Source organism: Thermobia domestica, chromosome 13, assembly GCF_964235325.1.
Source record: "Thermobia domestica chromosome 13, izTheDome1.hap1.1, whole genome shotgun sequence".
Lineage (NCBI taxonomy): Eukaryota > Metazoa > Arthropoda > Insecta > Zygentoma > Lepismatidae > Thermobia > Thermobia domestica.
In genome coordinates this window covers 111,022,670-111,042,523 of record NC_137466.1, presented here as the reverse complement: position 1 = coordinate 111,042,523, position 19,854 = coordinate 111,022,670, and the positions used below count along the sequence as shown (strand labels likewise).

The 19,854-nt window shown below is 31.7% G+C and overlaps 1 protein-coding gene across 17 annotated transcripts in view; it reads right to left on the bottom strand.

Annotated features, from left to right (window-relative positions):
* The window catches only part of LOC145668426 (bromodomain adjacent to zinc finger domain protein 2B-like), a 403,232-nt gene that overhangs the window by 54,141 nt on the left and 329,237 nt on the right, over window positions 1-19,854 (bottom strand). For 12 of the 17 annotated variants that reach the window (XM_081736246.1, XM_081736251.1, XM_081736248.1 and 9 more), the window contains 4 exons: window positions 17,474-17,573; window positions 12,770-12,835; window positions 8,000-8,044; window positions 1,337-1,535 (listed from right to left, as the gene is read on the bottom strand). In XM_081736246.1, coding sequence (XP_081592372.1) covers window positions 1,337-1,535; window positions 8,000-8,044; window positions 12,770-12,835; window positions 17,474-17,573 — 410 coding nt within the window. The remainder of the gene's footprint in view (window positions 1-1,336; window positions 1,536-7,999; window positions 8,045-12,769; window positions 12,836-17,473; window positions 17,574-19,854) is intronic. The other 5 variants (XM_081736250.1, XM_081736256.1, XM_081736257.1 and 2 more) reach the window with 5 other exon arrangements.

The window sequence follows — 19,854 nt, the reverse complement described above, 5'->3', positions numbered from 1 at the left end:
GAGTCTAGCCTGTTCTTGGCCGAGCCCGGTCAACAAATATAGCTATCTTTATTCCTTAAACGATCGGCTACTTGCCCACCAAATTTGGTTTAGGCCCGGCCAGTAGTTACCGAGAAATAAAGTACCACATACACACGGAATGAATGTATAAGCTCCCGTACGCTTACGCCGGGAATTAACAATGTTCAGCAATTTCTACACGCTTTTCTAAAAATATACACATATTGAAGTTAGGATATTTGAGACGCAAAAAATGATGAAACAATATAATGTTCTTGAAGTTCAGATCATCAACAGAAAGAAACACTTCCGAATTGCTTTACATACGTTTCAAGAATCCATCTCTCAATACTTACAAAAGCAACATGAGCAAAATTTGTAATGAAATCGCTGAGAATTTCAAAAAGAAGAATCACAGACAACAGTAACTATCACGCTCATTCTAATTTAAATACTTTATAATTACAAATTATTATCTGAAAACAGTATACTCATCTTACTTATTCACCACACTTGTACACATTGGAAGAAATCGTGGAAGAACTTTTCTACACTTTTTAGGTGCAAGAAATATCCTGACACTAAATCTTATAACACTATAAAACTGTTCCTATTCTATACTCAAAACCTTAATAAAAATGAGCCTATTCTACATTTAAAAGTCACAGTAACAACAGTGTTTCAAATATTACTGTTTACGAAATCAAAGTTTTCTAAAATAAAATCCAAAGAACATTTTACTAACACATTTGTCTTGTAGCATATGCTTCCGTTTTAATAAATTATTATCTATCACTTTGAAGATGCTATTAGAAAAAAAGTAAAAAATATCCGGTCAAGATCTGAAATCTGTTATGTTCAGGTTTTCTTTCAGACAATGTTGTCCGGCAACATAAAAATGTGAGGCGGCTACAGTGGAACATTACTTGCAAAAAGACGTACCCTGCATAGAGTGACATGTATCGCATCTTAATTTACCTTAGGTTCCAGAACGGGAAGAAGGACAGGAGACGAGATGGCCACCTTCAGGCTTCGAAGAAACATTGACCATGTTTCCATGGTAGACTGAGGCTCATGACAAGAGAAATTTGAATTTATTTGTTTTCTTATTTGTTCAATACCCTGCGGGCACGAGATAATCTCAAGGCTTGAAATTATGTATTTATTTTTTTTCAGTGTTTTTATCTATAAAAAACATTAAGTATTTTATATTTTTATTTTATTTCGATTTACATATACATTTCCCGGGATTATCAGAAAACGTTGTGGATTACGCTGTAAAATAACACTCAAAAAGGATATACATGTATAATAGTTCCTAGAACAAGCTGGTTACCTGTTAACTCCATATCCTCTGCAGGTTTCTTCAACTCTCGAATAAGTTCCATCTCTATTCGTCTTTTTTCCATCTTCCTTTCCTTCGTAGCTATTTTCTCTGCTTTTACCTCTTGCTTCTTCCTCTCTCTTTCTTCTTGCCTCTTTCGAGCCTCCAGAGCCTTCACAAGCAACATATGCTGCCTTCTTCGCTCTCGCTCCTATTAGATAAATACACTCAAATATTAGTATCCTCACCCACACTAATACTGATCAACAAATTTCTCCTCAACGAGCTTTAAATCAACAGTTCTACCGTGCAATAGTGCGGTTAATATTTGCTACGAACATTCAACGACTTGCACTTTTTTTTTTTTTTTTTTTTTTAAATAAATGTTTATTTATCTTTGAATTAAGCTATACACATACACGCATTTATATTTTAAAGCAAAATAACTGTACAATGCAGCTTACATAGCATATAATAGGAAAAGCACTGAATAAACTATTATCTTATAAATATTAATTTTTATTTCAGCTTTAATTTTCCAAATATATTTATTGTTAATACACAAAATTAACAAAATAAAATTAGGTAAAATAAAAACCGCAAAACATCCCAGTCACCCAAATAATTAATATACAAGTTTCAAGCAGCTATACTATAATAGTAGTTGAACATATGAAAGTAGAAATATTTTTATTAGTTGAATTATTAGGAACAAAACTATATCTGAAAATTACTTATTGGACATAAATAATCAGGATCAACTCCTTTCTATTTCTTAAATGTCAATCTTTATTGTACCATGTTATTAACGATTTCAGCACCACCTGGGTACGTAGCACCGTAAAAACGATTTCAGCACAATGCACACAACACCGCAACACCATTTAATTTCACCGTAACATAATTATATACTACTATGGAACGATTCTGTACTTCTTAACTTCATATATGTAACATTCCGTGTGAAAGAATATAAAATAGATTTCTTTTACGGTTGGTGTCTGATTTAAGCCTACTAATGTGTTACTTGCAATTGCCTTTGGGTGTTCCGTTGATTATGTTTTATATTTTTAAGTATAGTATTTAACAGACCCTTTAAAAATGAATGAATAATTTTAATGATTTTTTAAAAACTTTTTCTTAATAGTGAACATATATGCGAAGTAATGCACTACCTTAGTACGAAAATCAATCTCTATTGGAAGTTCAAGAATGGAAAATAATGCAACTTATGTTAAACGAATTTTATTCCAGCACCTAATCTTTTTAGTACAGCTTCCAGATGTCTTGAACAACTAGTACACAAAGACAAAAATGAGTGTTATTTCATGTTTAAAGAACAGTTATAATAATCCAATGTACGAGAGTCAGTAGTCACAGTCAAATGATCATAGTGAATTATCCATTACGAACTTCGCTGCTTATCACCGCTAATGCGTCTTTTAGTATAATTTTGATTATCTACGTATTGAGCATTGACTACGTAAATGACAGTTTATATTTGCTTATTCGGAAAAAAATTTCGAGATGTTTATAATCAAAAATTAATAAAACACAGACGGAACATGTTTTTTTTTTAACTTAATAAAACAATCCATATTAAATTTCATTCCCTAAAAAAATTGGCATATTTACCGCAAGTGAGTCTGATTAATTTCGTTTAAATCAAATAATGACTGCTAAATTACGTAATTAACAAGCTCACTAGGTACTTTTAACAGTTTATTTACACAGAATTCTAATTAAAAACAAAATATGACAGCATTAAGTTTTACGTCCCACGTTTATGTCGGCTAGGCTAAAGGTGACTATGATGATGAGAAATAAATAGAATGCCAGAATGAAGAAAGTGGGAGGAAACTGGAGAACCCCGAGAAAACCCACGAACACGGTGTTTGTCCACCACAATGTTCATTTGGTGCGGTCTGGGATCGAACTAAGGACCCCATGCAGCAGAGGTGAACGCTCTACCACTGAGCCACCGTGGCCCCCAATTAAAAACAATTCACTAAAATTTTCGAAATAGTTTACAGAGAGTAAACGACAAACACATGCTGCATTTTATATGACGGTACTAGCAGTCGCATGGCAATGTAATTCAAAGATCCCACCTGGAGTAATTAGTATAGCATACCCTTTAAGTGCCTTTAGATGTGCTAAGCGTAGATGTCTTTAGATGCCTGAGTTAACGTCTTTGAAATAAATAAAAGAATCATACGAATTTCTTTCGTTAGATTTATTTTACATCGAATTCGAACTTCAAAGAACAAACAAGGTGGTGGAGGAAAGGTTTTATGAACAGCTGAGAAATAAGTTATGATCATATTATGATTCGTAATAAAATCACAATTTATTTCTCAGTTGTAAAAACCATTAAAGAAAACTTTACAACTGTATTTCATAATTCAATTTTTTTTTTTTTTTTTTTTTTTCGTAGGAGACTGTGTTCTCTAAACATTAAACTTGTGCGAATTTTACGTCGAATGGTTTTAAATGCTACATTTGCGGTATTATTTTCTCCTTGAACAACTATTAACTTTGCTCCTCTTTCTGTTTTCAGAGTTCATATGTATACTGTCCTAATAGTTTGATTCTATATCACAGGATAACCCTAAAACTGACTTTAAAAAAATAAAATAAATTCTTCATCTAAAAAGAAAGGAAGAAAGAAAAAGAAAAAAGCTCTAGTTTACAAGTTTCTACGTGTATGGAAAAACGTGGTTATGTACAAGGGAACTAATTAACTTAAATAAATAAATAAATAAATAAATAAATAAATAAATAAAGACTATTTATGAGTGTCGATTAAAAGTGCTGCTCACAACTTGTATATTTTATTTTGTTCCCTCCAAAATTAAATTAACAAAACAACATTTACATGCTTTAATCAACATTCTTACCATCACCCACAAATCGTTCATGATACCATGCATAACAGACAAATATGAACAAAGAACTACAAACAAAAATATTTTTAATAATGAAAGAAAATAATTGGCAACCAACTCATGCAGCCAGTGAGAAATTGTAAGGGATAGGAAGGTAGGGTCAAAAATACAACTAACATTAATACACGAAAAAGTAAAAAGAACAACAACAACAATACAGAGAGGAACATACTTCTTGCATTTACTATGTTACAATATTATTACACTGGGAAAAGAAAAACCTAGTAAGCGTTCTGGAATTAAGGATCACTAAGTCACTCCAAGTTTTCACCCCCTTCAATAACTAGTTAATAATCTGTCTACAAAAGAACCTATTACGTAAAATGTCGACTTTCAGATGTACACAGCAATTTATGACGTAATTCATACCGAAGATCCAACAGCAAAGGTTTATACACTATTCGACTAACCACACTTAATATCTGAAGATCGAAATCTATACTGACACTCTGAATTAGCTTAGAAGAAAATCAATTAATTGTCTTTGGACAAAGTGGTTCTACAACATTTTATATTATGCAGTCTGATACCTATTCACTCACATATTTGGAAAAGAAACACTCATAAAACGTTCATATAAAAATAAAATTTAAATGTTTAGTATGCTAGCTTCCTAAATTAAATGACTAACTCAGGAAATACGCGAGTTCGGAATAAAAAAATAATCCTGACTTGAATTACAAGTCGTTCACTTCACGACTGTGCTGTTGAGAAGACAAATACAAGTTCGTAACAACTATGTTATCAGCTACATTAAAATACTTAACAACTCTCAATTATTAATTAAATAATGCATTTTGTTTTATTCTGATTGATAATCCATATAATGATCGTTTAGTTTGTTAAAATAAAAACGCTTAATTTCACTCGTACCGTAGATTATTCTAACATTCCATACTATTCAATACACACGTCATTTGTTACGTATTGCTTACTTCTTCATATTGGACTCGTAGACGAAAACGATGTATTTTCAACTACTGGCTTGATAACTATGATCTACTACTTGGAGTGACTCATGCTTAGGCTGAAAGGGATATTAATGGAGGAAAACAAAAATTAAGGCACTCCACACATACCAACTCCACTGTATACAGCATCTCCCTTTGTTTATTGAGCTCTTGCATATAGAGTTGCACAGCATGTGGAGAGGAAAAGAAAAATGGTGTTCACATCAGCTGTTCAAAATCAGCAATGGTAGTGTGATTGATATTCTTCCCCCCACAAAAACAAATACACACAAACGCCCACAAGTGCTAGGTTGCCAGTTTTCATCGAAACTTTTGTGCCAAAAGCATTGGTGTGATTTCGTTTTGAAACAACAGCACAAAAAATTAATGTAAAATATGTATATATATGTATACCTGGTTGCAAGAATTTTTTAAAAACACGAACAAACGTTACAATGCTAGTATGTAAATCAAGAATACGTACCTTTCCAATATTTGGATATATCCTTACATCTAATTTTTTATTTGGTATATTTATTTTCAGTTGATTCATAAATACACATGAAATTCTAAACTCAGGAATTTATTAGTAAGAAGGCGATGTTTCTCTTTGTCAATTTAGCTCAATATATCCATATTAATTCGAATAGTGTTGGAACCCGATACCTTGTGATCAAACATCACCCAGATCAATTTGTACCATCTAGCCTGCCACAGTTTATCCTTCGCAAGTATATATAAGTTCTTCAATTTACACCTTGCACTTAAAACCCATTTCAAAATCCTAATATTTCTTCGATTTATGTTTTTTATCCAGTCCGGCCTCTTTTCCAGCATTCGCTATTACATGACCCTATTAATTCATTCAGTCCCATGAATGTATCAGCTTCCAATTCTCATTTCCACCAGCAAATTACAAAACCGAATTTTTCCAAAATATTGCTGAAAATCCATGATATATTCAGGATTTTAGTTAACTTAATTCTAATATTGTAGAGGACATTTTTTTTTTTTTTTTTTTGGAGCCTTAGTCATAGTTAATAAAAAGATGGTGAGAAATAAAACCATCAAAGAGGTAAAACGGAACAAACTACGGATGATTCATACACGGTGACCAAGATTGCGAAAAAGGCGGAAGATATCTATTTATAAACTCTGTAGAAATTAGAGCTGAGCGTAAGTTCTTTGAATACATCTACCGGTATATATTGCGTCTACCATGCCTACATCAATAACTATCAATGTAAATATTAAAATCCTCTCTCTCTCTCTCTGATACCGGTCTTATTAAAATAGACTCGATTCAATTTCAACTAGGAAGTTAATTGTAGTAGCAACTTTATACTGAAACATGCGTTATAGCTCATCTCATTGAGAATGGCATAAATATTAGAAAATAAGCACAATGATTCATTGTGAACTGTGATAACATGAGGGACAGCAACTTCACTAAAATGCGATCTTGACATTCTCGGATTTCCATCCAAGACATTATAGGCCTGGCGAGGCTTGAACCAGCGAATATAAGCGTCGTAATCGAATGATATGATTCTTATGATAAAATCTACTTTTCTTTGGTTTGATTTAAAAATAAGACAACTTAACTTTCCTATATTTTAATATATCGCTTCTATATTAAACTAACTAATATTAAGATATATGTTTCTACTACTAAAAGATACTTCGTTTGTACCACATATAGTTTAACGTCCTTTGAAGTTTATGCATGATTAACTGCAAAAACGAGAATGCAGTTAACATGGTACCTTTACTACTACATGACCTATTTCTTGCAACCAGGCACTGAATAATACTAATAACTTCCGGTACTTCTCATTTTATTATTCTATATAATTGATACCCAAGAAAATTCAACGATATTTAAACAAAAATAACATATCTATAGATTCAATAAATAATATTTTATCTTTACTAATTACAAAATTTACACAGTATGCAAAATGACAGTTTATTACAAGTATGTTTTCAAAAATACAGGAGAGAATATTTTCTGTGCAAATTTTCAAAAGTGAACAGCTAAGAAAGAAATCGATAAAGTGAAAAAACAAAAAAAGCTAACGAAATTTGAATACGCTAAATTGCAAACAACAACAACAAACAAATAAAAAGCTAGCCTACCAGGAAAGAAGCTTGAATACAAAATTAAAAATAAAATTTTTAAAAAAATAATTAAAAAATATATATTAAAATGAAAACTAGCACCTTTAGTTTGATCAAAAGCTCACATGTACGGTTCATTAACATTTACCTCCAGACCTACTATAATCTCCCACCCCAAAATAGGAGCACCACAATACCAAGTATCAATGTAAATTTCATTACACAATAAGTATGATAATAATGATAAAATAATCACTATCACAATTTTCCTTTTACAAGGCAAATTAGTAGTATTTGCCCTCTTGTGGGCCGCAAGATTCACATGTACCCAAAACAGTCAGAAAATGAAAGAATGTTGAACATGCAGAAACTGAAATAATCTGTTAGTGTCACAGTATAACATTCGTGATTTACATTATTTTTGACTGTACAGAAAAGCGATATTAATACATTGAAGTTTATTTGGAGATTTCTTTAAAAATATATATATAGAAAGCACATATGTACTTTACTAATCAATCAATTTGGGGAATCTTTATACAAGTACTATTATTTTTTTAAAAGGCCCGTCTTCCCATTTTTATTTAAGGATTTTATTGAAAAAATGGCAGAATAGGAAAAAAAAATGAAGGGAGCAACATGCCTAAAATACTTACTTGCTCTTTAAGCATCACTGCTTGTTGTCGTTTTAGTTCCCTTTCCTAAAATACAGACAGAAAAGTGATGAAATGACTAACTGTTTATTTTTTTTTTTTCTAAAAATAAGAAATAAAATTAGAAAAAGATGCAGTGACCTCAACAGTACCACAAATATACAATGATTTAAGAAAATATTTACCTACCTCATATACGTCCCGTTTCCACAACAGAAAGGCAAGATTGTATGACACATGAGAAATCTAGGTTTGAGTTTTATTTCTACAGAGAGTTCAAGGAATAACTGTCTTCACTCGTTTTATGTAACAACATGATTTTATTTATTCATTTTTAAATACAAACAGGTGTCCAGTACATAGTAGGCTAAATTTTCACCTCATTTTCTCAAAAGACTGCAGTACGTGTTTGCTGAAAATTTAAGCAGCAGTTGTGTCATGCACTGTACACTTGGTTGTAAGTAAGACTTTTGTATTGGAGATGTGTCCATTGTGTTATATCACTAAGAATATGGTTGCTATGTTTTTTGCCTTTGATTTTCGCTGAAGTTTAACGTTTGTCTCAGAATCGAAGTTATGTGAAGCGTCGATATTTGCATCAACTATGTCCTACTAGGGAAAGTACAGTTATTAGAAAATGAAATCTAAGTTTTACGTCCCACGGTTATGCCGGTTAGGTTAAAAGAGACCATGATGATGAGAAATGAATGAAATGGTGGAATGAAGAAAGTGGGAGGAAACTGGAGAACCCCGAGAAAACCTACGAGCACGGTGTTTTGTCAACCATGAAAGCCCGTACCGTTACTCGAGTTCGGTTGCGATTTACAATGAAGTACATAAGTAATGCTGCTTTAAATAAACATGAACAAGTGCTCTTAATTGCTCTTTATTTGTTCATTTAATCTGAAACTCTTAGTTATGTTCATTGTATTTACTTTCTGAAAAGCAGCTCTTTTTTTCTTTCTTAACATCAAAACTAAGGTTTTATATGTTGGGGTACAAATCTAAGTTTAGATATAAATAATAGTTTTGTAATATAGCAATTATAATGTAAAAAAGGATGAATCGGTCCTCAATGGTCTGTCCATGTTCCTTTCTTCCTGTTCATGTGCGAGTATAGTTTTCTTTTCATTCATTCCATTTTTCATTTTTTTAAACCTCATTTTTAATTGATTAGAACTGAATATGGTTTTAAAAATTTCTCAACTTCACCGGTCATCAAACTGAAAAATATGCCGTGCTTATTCTTAAGTACTTTCCAGTTCAAGCACTTTTACACTTTCTTTTGTCTTCCGAAATTTTTCAAAACTTTATTATTAAAAAAAAAAAACTATTTCATCTGATTGATCTTTTCATTATGTACATTTCGATTTCACATTTCACTGTAAGTTGAAATTCTCGGAGAAAATAAACGGATTTAATGGACCGACGCGAAAAGAACACAAAGCGGAAGAAGAAACATAATAATGACGATGATAATAATAAGAAATGTGGGCAACTGCGATTTCGCTCGGCCGCGGCCAGTATACGTATACTAGTATTAATACTTAAACAGGTGGTGCATTGTTTGTTTTCGTTAATTCAAGAACCACCGGACCAATTTCAGTAACACTTTCACCAACGTCTATAATGATCTTGAGGTTTAATGGAGATCATCAATCATCGCGTTTAGGTTCTAGAGAGTTAACCAATGAGGCAGAAGGTAGAGTAAGTTTAAAAATTGAATAGTAACTATTACAAGCTGATCCAAGTGTGAACCGTTTGGACTACCCTGCATTTTGTTTCCATTTAATTCCTTTAATCACCTAACGCTTTTTGTGAAATTATGTGAAGTTATTGTTTTTGGAAGACACTAGGTCTAGACTTTGGGGAAAACCATTTCAATGCAACGTACGGAACTCATCACTCGTGTCTGTGATTAATATCGTGTTTTTCGGTTTACTCGCGATTCTCCCGTTTTCTCCCATATTCTCACTCCTTTAATAATTTCATTATCATCCACTTTCATTAATCAGCTAGGCTGAAGGGCATAACCATGGGAAGTAAAACTAGAAATTCAACTTAATTTCAATTCATTGCGTGGTCTTCAGGATTTTACTAACGATTTTCATTCGACTTCTATCTACGTTTTTAGGCGTAAGAGATTTAGATTTCAATTTCGTGAAAATTGTTTAAAACCACTTGAACGGAGATAAAGCGGTGCCAACAAGTTTCTTAGTTTCAGCACAGGGAACTATAGATGTTCCATATATTTTCCAATAACCTCTCATCGCACGACGAACAGCCATCTCAACTAAAGGTAAAAACACTCACCCAAGCATATCAATTGTGTACTTTCACGATACAAATTTCAAACATCAGCAAAAATCAGTCAAATATTACAACAACACAACACAAAATTCTGGGTGTATTAAGAATTACTGAGGACAATTTTCGTTGAACCCTCTTCATCTTATTACATAATTCTTATTACAGATTAAATATATATTATGTGAAAGTGGGTGGACTATTTTGTTTTCTTCTGATCGTACAGTCGCCAGCAGCAGTACATATCCATCCTATACATATTCTGTTGTAAATCATTACAAAATAAATGGATAAATTTGAACACAATTTTCAGCAACTTATATAATTTTACTATTTATAACAAAAAAGAAAATTACATAAATTGGTCCATTCTTTTCAAAAGAATTTGTACCTGGTAGTTATGATTTTGCCCCCCTGGTAATTGCCCAATTCCTACAAGGTAAAACTTGCTTATTTTTAAATTGAAAACTATATTCGGCAAGTCATCATTGTTCCTTTGTTGCGATTCATTAACGTTTCTCAATGCTACAAATATCATCCGCTCAAAATTTATGCATATAACCATTTTGATTTTGTTTTAAGCACAAAAATAATACGATTATTTTAACTTTTAGATAACTGAAAATAACTATTGGCATATATAATGCTATAGTGATTCTTACAACTATGTACATTGTAATAGTATGTCCAAAAATACAACCAATGCAGAATGTAATTACAAAGAAATTGATGATTTGTATAGTATTTAAAAAAAGTTGATACCCATTATTTTTTTTTCTGTTTTATGTATCTCTTTCCTCTCTGCACTTCGCTTTCCCTAAATTACCTTGTGAATTCAACAACAGTATTTAAACAAGATAATTTAAAGAGCTAGTGGATATCAACTTTTTAATGTAGCACTATGGAAGAGGGAGAAATATAAACAATCGAAACAATGTGAATTAAAATTAAAGCTTTTTGTTCGGTGAGAAAGTTGCTAGCCTTGGGTGAATATATATTTCGATGTAAACGAAATTTTGTAACTTATTAAGAGAATATAAAAGAGATGTAAGGCTTCCTCCAGCAAAAAAAAAGTTGGTCAGAAGGTGAATTTATATTTGTTGGTTGGAATAATCCATTTACATCTAAGTTTATCTAACGAAGAGAAGTATCATTTCCTTAAAGATATTATACACAATACACGACAAGGGTCAGCATCTTTAATGCAAACATTGTAATGCACATTATCAAAATAATCTACTGCATATTAAATTATTACTGCTGCTTATTAACTAAATATAATTATGTGCATCTACTTCTGAGAACCTCAATCACTCTACTGGAGTTTCTGGGAAATTATTACTTGCAAAATTGCACTTATTCTATAAAAAAAGATAATTTCTGATCAACAAGCATCGAATTCTTTACACACACACACACACAAAAAAAAAAAAAAAGTAAAACTAAATATTAATAATAAATAAATAGCACTTATTGTGAATAAGTATAACGTAACCTGAATATTTTTACAGGTTCCACTCAGCGATCGAGTTTCTATTTCTAAATCATTTTTTGTACCTTATGTGCAGTATTTTCTGTTTTGAATCAATCACCAGCTATACAGAGTGTTTCAAAAGAACACCGACAACATTTGGGAGGTGATTCCTGACATCAAAACAAGGCATAAAGTATAGACCATCCTGGGTGCATAAATGCTTTCTTTCGGAGTTATAGGCTACCGAAAACATGAAAAAATGAACTTTAAAGGTTCATAGCTCCAAAATTATGAGACGTACCGTAGGCGGGTCAAGACTTCACTTAGGAAATAGTATGTGCGCTATCCAAAAATACATGTTTCAGATTCCTAAGGTACTTACGCAACAATTTTTATAGGAGGAATTTGGCTACGGGTATATAATTTGAAGTACTTACCAACTACCTCTATAAAAATTGTAGTGGAAGTACCGCAGATTCTGAAACTTGGATATTTGGATAGAGCACATACTAGTTCCTAAGTGACGTCTTGACCCGACTACGGTAGGTCCCATAGTTTTGGACTTTTGTGCACTCAAGTTCGTCTATACTTTTTGTCTTATCTTGATATCAGGAATCAACTCCCAAACGTTACCGGTGGTTTTGAAACACCCTGTAGAATTTTTTTTTTGATTGCCAAACTTATTTCCCAGACAACAAAAACCGAAGAATCTGAACTTATCTCACCGAACGCAAAATTGGAAATTTCTTATATTTACATGGTACTTACAAACCTTATAATTAAAAATAAATAAATAAAATAATAATAATAACCCATATTTAAAAATTACTGCTGTTATAATACATCCCAACGAAAACGACAACTGAACGGCAGAACGTATTTACAAAATAAGAATTACACTTAATACAGCTGGCAAAAAGAACAAAATAAAAATGCTACATTTGAAATTAACATGCTACATTAAGAAAACATTTGAAAACAAAAATCTTTACCTGAGCTTTACGTATTTGTTCTTCCTGCCGCTGTTTTTCTAACTCCTCTTGCCTCTTACGGCGTGCCTGAACGTGCAAGACACCAATCAATTTAACATGCATATATTGGCATGCACAATGATTTTTTTTCGACACAAAAAGAAAGAAAAATATACATACAGCATGCATATTCTAATTCTAGAAATACCCAAGTGCAAAGTGCTTGTACAAAAAAAGTATCTACACTAGTGACACTAAGTTAAAAGAAATAGTGTGAGATGGTAATTGAGGGGGAAAATATACAATATTCTTCTCGAGCCTATTGTTGTTGAATACTAGAAGCAAGCAGACGTCTGTCTTCCAATCAGCAGAAATTATCTAATAAGCAATGGCATAAGTACAAAAGCATTGATCTTCTTAGAATGTAAGACAAAATCTATGAGAATTTGTATTTAAGTCGGCCTTATTATTCTCTGTAATACAATAAAGAGTTCCGGTTTCTCTCAATGCATTTGCAAATAATTTGCAAAAGTGCTCATGCTCCCCAAGTACAAAAGTGCTCATTAATTCGAATTTTCAGATGCACAATGTTATACTACCATTATTTATTACATGATTCATCATGTTGTCGAATTGATCTGATCTCTCAAACTGACTTTAAGAGGATTAAAAAAACTCATCATTTTGAAACTGAGAATAATCACTTAGAAATTATAAACATTGTCAAACGTACTAAAAGTCTTAATACGATAGACGTGAGCACAAAAGAATGTACTAATGGATTGTAACAAATTCGTAGTAATTTTTTCGTCAATTTCGGTAGCTAACAACAACGTACACAAATCTCTTTAAGTCCTCTATTCAAAACTATAACTATAAAAACATGTCATATAGTTTCCACATTACTTTTCTTTCTTTCTGAGTCACAAGATAGAACGCCAAGTGGAATGAAAACTGAGCCTTCCAACATTTGTTGCTATTTGCTACCTCAAGGCAAACATCGCTGATGCTCAGTTTTGCCTACATAACATTTCATCTCGAAAGTCATAAACAGGAAAATGAAATGACTAAAATTTCTAATTTTACGTTATGAAATAATTGGTGGAATAAGGAAACGGGGGAACACCGAGAAAACCCACGGACGCAATGTTGTCCACCACAATCTTAAAAGAAGAAAAGAATGAAGACCAATGATATGAACGGTCTACCACGTGATTCTACAATTAAAATCTTCTTCCAGGAAATTATTGGATAGATGTATTATGCACGTTGTTATCTACCAATATTGACGACAAAATCACTCGGAATACTAGAGAGTGGGAGAAATAAAATGTTTTTATTCGAACATACAAAACTTTAAAAGCTCAATACACAATAAGAGAAATATTAATTTTTTTGTTCTCGACAGATCGACTTTAACTGAATGCTCTTCTTAATAATGCTGAAATGACAAATAAAAATTTTCAAAACGTTTAAATGTAAATGTACAAACGCTTTGTTAAAAGAGTGCTAGAGAAATGTCATTTCTCACTTTTCGGTCCGAAGCAAGAAACACAACGAAAGACATCTCGGAATATATTCTTTTAACAATGATTATAAATTATTGACCGTAGAACCAACAAAATACAGAAAAAATTAAAATAAACCATATAATGGGAATTTGGCTCTATCTGTAAACTGATAGACAGTACACTGATAAACTGATACACAAACCGCTTGCAAAGCAGTCTTCCAAATAAAAGATACTTACCTTCTCAGCAGCAAGATTAGGCTAACACAAGTCAGCGTCAGCGAAAATTTGATATTTAATGATTTTTTAAAACAAAAACCTAACGTGATATAGAAGAACAAGTTGAGTACTTTCTGAGATTTTATTTATGAAATAAAAGACCTACACTAATAGTATTTAGTAGCGAATTATGTGCACGAAAAGAGAGCACGATTCAATGGAAGTTAAAAGTATTGCATCCTTAATTGGAGACTTAGATTCGGTCTGCAGTTATCTTAACTACTCTTGTCACACTTTACAATACACCAATTAACATTACGTAAGAGAGCACACACTGAAGATTTCACAGAAATGTTAGTAAAGAAACATTATTCTAATGAAGGAATTTCTTACAGTGGTTACCAGCATTTAATACATTTACAAAAAATGTTGGAAGCTCTTTATCTCATTCTTACGTAAGACTGCAAAGGCATATATTCTTAGTTTTTTTTTATTATTATTAATTAATTATTTACTTATTTAAATATGAATGTATAATTTGTTTTTAAAACTCGCACCCATCTTTCTATACAAGTATTCCAAGTTAGTTGCTTCGATAGGTACAAGACTCAAAATAAAGCGCGAAGAGAAATACGAAAGTTATTTTTTTTAATGGGTGGCCCAAAAGTAGGTATACAGTCCCGTACTGATCAACTCATTGCTTTTTATATAATTTCTTATTGTTATCCATCAGGTAGCCTTAGTTTCTTTATTATTTGTTAATGTGTTTTTACTTACATCTTAAGCTCGGAACAGCCGAAGCAAATAAACCTAAAAGCTAGAATGTTATACTTGATCAATTCAGGGGTGTATACCTACTTTTGGACCAAACCTATCAGGACAAGTCTTGAAATATTAGATAGTACTCAATATTATCCTACACAATAGCCACTGTCACATTTAGAAGTGGAAACATCTTGATACAATTTATTTTAAAGAACTTACCACAAATGTAATGAAAGAATTAAGACTTAAGTTTTTCATACACATTTGGTTTGAATTTATTACAATGCTAACGTTTCAAAGGCAAATTAGATCTTCCTCGTCATCTCTAACGTTGACTCGTGAAGTTTGACGAAAACTTAACTTACCTTTAACATGTTAGCATTTTCATCAAACCAAACCAAACCAAACGTTGATGGAAATCTCCATCTTATTTCTTTCATTATAAGTATTTTTGCGAAAAGACAAAAAATGACTCAAGTTTGAAAAGCTGCTCCCGCTTGAAATGACCTGAAACCGAGCTATTTACTTGAAATTTACAGTTAAAAATGATAGAGGGAATACTAATTTTTTGAACGTAAATGCTCACGGAGTTATTTATTTGAACTTTACAGAAAAAAAAAAAAAATGGTTAATAGAGAGAATACTCTTTTTGAATGTGATTACTCAGTTAAAGGAAAACACTGATCTATTTGATGAAGCTTGTATTTCTATTTCTCCCTTTTTCCTTTTCGAAAAAAAAATTTTTATTTACGATGCTACCATGACATCAAAAACCTTCAAGAATTTTGTAGGGTTGTTCCTCTTTGTAACAAATATTCATGCAAAATTTCTAATTTCTAAACTAAACAGGACAACTACTTAACACTACAAATCTAATAACGTTAAGTTTAAGTTATATTCTTGCAATCAAAACTACAAAACCATACGCTTTTTCCATTTGTCTACCTCTACCTACTAAAAACATGGCTTCTAACCTCTCTACAAGACCAACATATCTATTACTAAAATCTTCATATAACGGTTACACTTTTAGGCGAAAAGTACACAGCACCTTTACGACTAATAAAGCTCTCAGGTCAAAGGAAAGGAAATACTTCTTATTAAACCTTAATGTACCCCTCCTCTAGTTCTTCGTAATCAAGGAAAATTATAACTTTCAATTTCTTACTTCTCAAGATGATGCAAATTATTATCAAGTAAAACGTTTATGTAGAACCATCTCTGACGAGGTGCATCGTTATGGATAAAGCATGACGAATATTTTGCTGTATTTTTAAATATCTATGAATTATGCTTTTTCGGACACATGTAAGTTGAATTGTAATATAGTTTTTAGATTGAGCTAAAATAACAGTGAGAAGTGGAAGTGAGGCTTTAAAGGCTACTTCAAATAATTCTTTAATTAGTTCTGTTATTTCGTCCACTCGGAGTACCGTAATATACCTTATTAACTTAGAATATGAATAAAGGAAATTTACACAAGTTTCACACGTATTGAGTAAAAATCTAATCAAAAAATAAAATTTCTTCGCACAAACTTTTGTTTTAAATAACTTTAGGAAAAATGTATTTATCCCACAATTACGGCAAGTCTACTTCAATGTACTTATAAGTTTTAACTCTCTGTTCATTATAGTAATTACATAATATAGTGATTACAGTCTGTTCATTATAGTAGATTCGAATCTGTTGAAGATGTACGTAAGATACAAATGTTTACCATGTGGGTCTGATGGAAATACCAGTTCTGAATCCTGAACTTCCCAAATACGAAAGCTCTTCGGGAATTCATGGCAGGGGATTTCGTTTTGTTCAGTATTATTAATCATCTCTATCATAATATGAAGCATATATCAATCCGAAATATAAACAGATCATCATCTGAAAATTTAACTACATTAATTTGCGCACTGCATCAAATTTCTCGCTAGATGGTTAACACAGTACACGAAACTGTCAACTAAACTCATGAATCTAATAAGCATTTGCAAAACAGATATATAGTTTGTTCGTTTAATAACTCAACTAATATGATATACTACATACACAAAGGTCACTAATAATTTGCAGTATAATTTAACGGAAGAAAAATAAAGAAAGTAATATATACATTTTAATTTAAAGCATGCAAAAACTGGCTTCAAAAGAAGAAAAGCTTCCTAGACACGTCACAAATAGCGTACAACACATTAACATCTTACTACCAGAATGACAAAAAAACAAACGATTACCTCCATCATTTGCTGTGCCCGCAATTCTCTTTCTCTTCTCATGGCCTCTTGGCGCTCTATTTTCTCCTGCTCCTTCATCAGTCTGAAAGTACAAAACACACTTTTGTAAATCAGTTATATGAATACCACTCAGACAAAAATAAATAAAATGAATAGGTTATTGCATATATATCGTTCATGAAAGTGAGATAAATTATTACTAGAAATGTACTATACGCGTATGCGTATATAAATGCTTTTACCAAAGAATGAGGTGTACACATTATGTAATGCAAGTAATATCATACACTAAAATATATATATATCTGCATTTTAACACTGGTTCTAAATTTCAAAAGCATATCAACATGTTTTCAATACCAGTAATTTGTGAAAGTATTTGCATCAATAAACGCACAAACAATCTCATTCTTTTCACAACATTTTTGATACAGAAATAATTAACTGTCATATTTCAATTGCCAAATGTTTCCTTTCCTGGGTTAGGATCAACTTTGCAGTCATGATATGGCATGAATTCAAATTGCTTGGCAAGGGAATGAAGTTCAGAAAGTTTTTCAGAAAAGTTTTGTCAAAGAAAGATTTCCGATTTTAGGCACATTGCTTCGCGTTGTTTTAGTATTGCTTGTGTTAAGTATTCTTGCAAACTAGGGTTCAGTTTAATCACTCTAATAAAGAATAGTTGAGGTCATCAACGGGATCGGACAGCCTTAATTATTTAATGTTTATTAACATGAATGGCAAATCATTAGAGGGTATTCTCCATCTAGACCAGTGGATAATTGGTATTTAAATGCTCAAATTGCAAAACATTTATATGGGCATAAAAAAAACACTGCTGCTTTGTAAAACCTCACTTATATATTGCCTTCAAGTGGTATTATCTTCGAGCACACAATAAGGTAAGCTTGCTAGTTTTATACTACTAACTATAATGTTATAGTACTAACTAATAGTATATATACACAAAACATGTAGGCCTACGCATGAAATTGAACTTGTATTATTGTGGCGCCCAGAACAGAAGAAAATCTTTCGAGCCCTGTGTGTATTTATCTTGATACACCCTTGTAATTTTTTAAACTAATGGATAAAAAAAAGGCTGAAATTTTGTAAAATTCATATATCGGCAGGGGAACATTGTTTGGCATACTCTATGATACCACAAGGTTAACAGTGTTGCCAACACAACACAAAATTATATTTTTAAAATGGCTACAGATTATTACATATTTCAAATTTACATATAGAACAAAAACTTATAGTACCACAATTATTATGCAGTGTTGCAAACTAAGGGCACTACAGTATCACAAATTTCGAAAAACAATATGAGTTGGAAGGGTTCTACAACAGTAATAGCACAGGTTAGAAGGACTGGGTAATGCACATCCGGAGTATCTTAATGTTGAATATCACGGTTAACATATGACGTATTTAGAGCAAGTAGAAACAAAGCTACAACGAACTGAAAATTTGATATTTTTCAAAATACTTTATTTCGAAAATGTTTACATAAATATCACACCCAATTATGTACATGGTTTTCAATAGACATAGAGATTATAATGCAATTAACAGTCCTTTGATATCTCAAACTATTCGACAGATATTTAAAAATGTAAAAAAATGATATATTACTTAAAATGACGTATTTGTGGTACCTTTTTAAACTATTTTTTATTTACTTCTTGATAGGTATAGTTACAACAACAACTTCTCGGAATTACATAATTTAAGCAGTGTTGCAAACTAACAATTTTACCATATCTCCAGAACGGTCTGAGGTATCAAATTGCTGTAAACGGTATTGTAATCTTCAAACTTATCGTAAACCATCTATGCAATTGGATGAGATATATATCTAAGCAGTTTTTTGAAATAAAAGCTTTTGAGAAAAGTCAAATTTTCAATTCCTTGTAAATTTGGTCGTATTGATTCGAAATCTGTGATATTATGATAATAGCATTAAGCACTAAACTATATTCGATGTGCATCGTTGCGTTTGTCTCGCGTTATTACTGTCGTAGAGATCACCAAAATTTGGTTGTTTGTGATACTGTAGCGACCTTTATTTGCAACATCTAATAAAAAATGTAACATTGTAAGTTTTCGTTTAACATGCAGGTTTGAAATGTGTAATAACTTAGCGTAATGCCATTTGAAAAAATACAACTTTATATGGGGTTGGCAACAGTGTTGACCTTGTAGTATCACAGATTATATCAAACAATGTTTCCTACCGTTATTTGCATAATACAAAATTTAATTTCCTGTCGATTAGTTTAAAAGTTACAAGAGAGTATCAAGATAAATGTTCCACCCTTTATATGCCACGAAATTCAATTTTTTTTTTTCTTAGGCTAACTTTATAACTGATG